At 47.9% G+C, this 4,353-nt stretch overlaps 1 protein-coding gene across 1 annotated transcript; it reads right to left on the reverse strand.

Annotated features, from left to right (window-relative positions):
- Positions 1 to 111: 111 nt before the first annotated feature.
- On the reverse strand, positions 112 to 3,650 carry LOC138725324 (E3 ubiquitin-protein ligase RBBP6-like). The gene is made up of 3 exons (XM_069866120.1): positions 3,485 to 3,650; positions 1,892 to 1,991; positions 112 to 187 (listed from the first exon to the last, which is right to left on the reverse strand). Exons 1-3 carry the CDS (start codon positions 3,648 to 3,650, stop codon positions 112 to 114), a joined length of 342 nt encoding a protein of 113 aa, XP_069722221.1.
- Between the last annotated feature and the right edge of the window lie 703 nt (positions 3,651 to 4,353).

The following is a 4,353-nucleotide window of genomic DNA, read 5'->3' on the forward strand; positions in this document are numbered from 1 at the left end:
TTCTGCAGTGCTGAATCCAATCTATTCTATTTACAACATATTCTGTGTTTTACTGGAAAATATAATAAGTTCATGCTTGGAGAATTCCTACAAGGCTTCATTATTTAGAAATCAATGCGGAGAGAAGTGCGAGGCTGTGTTTTTACATACTGCTTTTGGTGTTCCACGTACTGGCTCCGTTCCACTTCTAGAAAGAAGAAAGAAAGGAGATCAGATCTTAAAATTAAGTACACGCTTGTACCCAACATATAGCAGTGAATACCCATTATGAAACCTGAGCATCAAACACTATGTTCTGATGATTCAGGGAATGTGGAAATTCATTCACATGCAGAAACTGTTCTCTCTTGGTGCATTCAGTGCAACTAAAAACCAAAACAAACCCAAGTGCCATTTCTGGCTTTTCACTAATGGCTCTGAGACTGACAGACTCAGAAGACAACAGTGCAAGAGGAAGCCCTCCAGTGTTTTCTCTCTGCTACATTAATAGCGAAACCATGAAGTCTCTATGACAGCTTGTGTTCTCAAATCATCAACCATTACAAAGAGGTACCAGGCAGAGCCCTTTAGTTTCTAAGAAGCAGCAGTGGTGGTCTGGACACTTCCAAGTGCAAGTTTGCTACGTGAACAAAGCCACTTTTGATGCCAGCAGCGCCTCTTCTTGCATTTTAGGGCAGCACTGCAGGACCCGGAGAGAGACCATCCAACCAGACCCAGAGGATGCACAGACAGGACAGCGCTGAGTACGCGTGTTGAAATGAACCCTAGAGCCAGGCTCTCTTTATAAGCAAAACACTGCAGTGTTGAGATTTCCTAGGGAGTGCCTGAAAGCCTTGCAACAACCACTGCAGTGACAGGCCCCCAGTTTACATCCAGAGACCAGCATCTCTAGAGTTCATTGATTGAGAACCGACACCACTAAGACATGGCAAAACCGCAAGCTAAAATTATCTCCCGGCTGTGCTGGAAAGGGGGGATTTGTCAAAAGGCTGGGAAACAGGACCATCCAAACCCTGCTGGTGTCGCTGAGGTAGAACCGGGCTCTGTGAATGCATCACTGACAGCAATAATCTGATACTCAGTCCTGAACATCTGTAATTGCAATCAATAACACAATTCTCTGTCCTCCGTAAATCTCAGGAATAAAGAATTAAAACCTGGAGCACAGATGTCAGCTCAGGGTAAAAAAAGTCCAAGGAAGATAACCAGGAGAATTTGTCAAGGTGCTAAACTGCTCAGTGATTTTCAAGCTCGGACAGAATTCCCTACTCCTCTATCATACTGGCACAAAAGGCAAAAGACTTAAGGATGATGTTTCTTTTGTCTAAACCATATTGTCTTTAGGGAACTCACTGGAATGCCTTAGGAATGAAACTTTGTGTTTGCGTTGTTCACCAGCTGGCAGCCCTTGGTCTTTTCTCTACTCCCCTGCTTTGGGGTGTAGGAATACCCTACCCCCTCCTCCTGGTGCAGAAATAGCCAAACACGACTATCAGACTCTTCTGAGATGGGAACAAATAGCAAGGAGGCACTCAAATGCCATCCTGTCTGTACTATAAAAGCAAGAAAGCCAAGACACATAATAAGGAACCCCTCCAGGCAGAGGAAACAGGATCTACCAATTGGGTCTCAGAACAACCAATCCCAAGAGCCAATCCAACACAACCATCTTAAAAGTCACCATTGATGGAGTTGGCACCCCATGCCCCAGCAGGACTAAAAATGTAAGTCTGCTTTGGGAGAGATCCATTAAAATCTACCGCATAACAGCAGCAATTAACCGCAGCTTTAAAAAGAAAGACATAGTGTGAGCGTCTCTGGAAACTAATCTCCATACAGAAAGGTAACAAGGAAACCACTACAAAGAACCCAAGGCTGTAGGGAAACTCACGGAACAGAGGGCTTGCTGGCAGCTTTAACTCCTCCAGCAGGGATTCTTCTAACGATGACCGATGAGTTCCTGGGAACCAGGGTGTTCTCATCTGTGTATTCTGAAAGCAACATAAACACAGAGAAAAAATCAGTCAGGTGGTACGAATGTCTATTATTGTGCAATTCCAGAGCATGGCAGAGAACCCCTTTACTGACAGAGAAGCACAATTTGATGCCACCTTGGGTGAGTTCTATGAGCTTCAGGCAATCAGCTGTCCCAGTTAAACACCATGAGTTCTTCCCGTTCACATTTTGCAGAGCAGAGAGAATCAAATGCAATCACTGATGTTGAGAGCCTCTAAAAGCCTTTAGGGAATGGTGTGGGCCTGAAGCTCTGCAGGATTTGCCTTAGCTTACACCACCTTCATCTCAGCACGAGGAAAGCCTTTTGACAATATTTACACAGAGCCCAAAGAAAACAACAGCCTGAGACTCTTGGACTTGAAACTGCTTTGGCTTGAAATGCAAAGCGCACTCCAGAAGAACAGTTTTTATGCTGCAATCACACGGGCTGGATGTGATGGAATATTTAAAAGCACCGTCAGCAGCCATTCCCTGGGATCTGCTCCACTGTTTGGAATACTGAAAGCTCTGACCTTTGAACGCTGAATCAGAAGGAAGGGCTGAAAACCAAAGGCACCATCTCTCCAACCAAGCTGTTGGGGTGCTCTTGCTTAGAGATCACACACAAAACACGAACATTTCACAATTTGTACCCCATTTTTCAGTACATTGTTCTTACAAGCAGGAACCTCTCTCAGACCAAAACACCCTGCACAGAAGACACCAGGTCAGCACTGAAATGCACATTTCACTGTCAGTTCCATATGACAGAGTGCTTCTTCAGAAAACTGAGTAATCATTGAGATGAAACCATTTCCTGCTCTTCCCCCTCAGGAATCACACGGCAGCTGCCTATGGACTATAGAGAAGTTCCAAACTCTAGGAGAAAGGGCGGTGACTGATGGGAAAAGGAGCAGGTGAGAGGACTCCCAACAATCAGAACAAGTTGGCCTCTTTCACCCAAAATCCATTTGGTTTCCTAGGTCATCGCAACATCTCATCAGGTCTCCTGCAAAGACAAATTTCTAAAGAACCAACACTTTACGTCCACATGTAAGAATTCCAAACACCCCATGGAGGTAGAAATTCCTGGTCTAGTTTTTTCTTCTATCTTTATTGCCAAAAACTTTTGTGAACAATCCCCGTCGCCCAGCATCCACGTGTTTTCCTATGCCTGCCCTGTGTGTAACGGAAAGATCTGGAGATCAGAAGAGCAATCAGGAAAGAACAGCTCTGCGAGGACACAGTACAAGTGACAGCTCCTGGTCATGGCCAAATCCCATCATCACTTCCCACCACACTTAATCCCCAGCACCACTTGCCCTCCCGTCCCCTTCCCCTCCAGTGGGATGGGCCCCAGGCTGACTCACACTGTCTGGGGCTGACCCACAAAGAGCAGAGAGCAGCTCCCACAGCTGTGGCTGCTGTGGGGCATCTGCAATGCTGCCAGCTGGGGGTCTCTGAGCCCTGCACCCACCGCCCAACGCACCTTCTCCAGTCTGCGCGTTGGAGACCTGCAGGTCAGACCTGGACGCCTTCAGCTTCTCCCGAGACATAATCTGGCGCTTGAGGTCTCCCAGGGAGATGTCAAGGCCGCTGAAGGTGACGGTATCATAGTTCAGCCTGGAGAAGAACTTGTAGTGGACGCACGGCATGGTCAGGGCCAGGCGGTGCCTGTTCTGTGCCTCTAACCCAGCAGACTCGGAGCTGTGGGGCTCTGCTCCTCTCTCTGCAGCAACTCCTGATCCGGAGTGTGGGATGCACGGGCTTGTGGGCCAGTGGCACGCTGGCCACGGGCTACGGCCTCTGTGATATCATCCTCTGTGATGCTGACCTGTTGCCTTGGAGACATCTCTGCTGTCAAGGGCAAAGCACACTCTGGATTCACTCTCCAGGACGATCTGGAGGACGCAGGTGGTCTCGCCACTGGGAGCTGCCTGCACCTTTCTCAGTGCGTGAAAACCAAAGCATTTTGGCTGTGGTTTTGCTGTTGCAGTGCCCGGTGCCAGTTCCACTGGAACTGAAAGTCTGTCTCCGTGAAGGGTAGGTCAGGTCTGCTTCTGTGCAGTCATTGCTCGATTTTTAATCTCCATGGAAGGGCCTCTATTTCTTCACAGTGTTGTCAGCTCTTCTTTTCCTGCTTTCTGGATAAATTCTGCTGGGAAACATCCAGAGCCCAGAGGCTTCCCCTTCTGGTTTAACTCTGCCAGCCTCGCCCGGTGCTCCCTCTCCCCGATCGTATTTATTTCCCAAGTGCTGCATTGCTGACTGCAGGGTTTGTACGGAGGCATCCTGGCCTGGCAGCTGAAGCTCCATTCCAATTTAGCTGCCTGCTTGTTTGCTCTGTGATCCGTAAGG

This window comes from Phaenicophaeus curvirostris, chromosome 11, assembly GCF_032191515.1.
Source record: "Phaenicophaeus curvirostris isolate KB17595 chromosome 11, BPBGC_Pcur_1.0, whole genome shotgun sequence".
Taxonomy (NCBI): domain Eukaryota; kingdom Metazoa; phylum Chordata; class Aves; order Cuculiformes; family Cuculidae; genus Phaenicophaeus; species Phaenicophaeus curvirostris.

Bases quoted from the DNA above. Each gene is read 5' to 3' on its own strand.
- LOC138725324 (XM_069866120.1), bottom strand. From the start codon at position 3,650: ATGCCGTGCGTCCACTACAAGTTCTTCTCCAGGCTGAACTATGATACC. The intron at 1,992-3,484 runs GTGCGTTGGGCG...TGTTGCTTTCAG, and splicing joins CAACGCGCAGACTGGAGAAG to AATACACAGATGAGAACACC. The intron at 188-1,891 runs GTGAGTTTCCCT...TCTTCTTTCTAG, and splicing joins GCCAGCAAGCCCTCTGTTCC to AAGTGGAACGGAGCCAGTAC.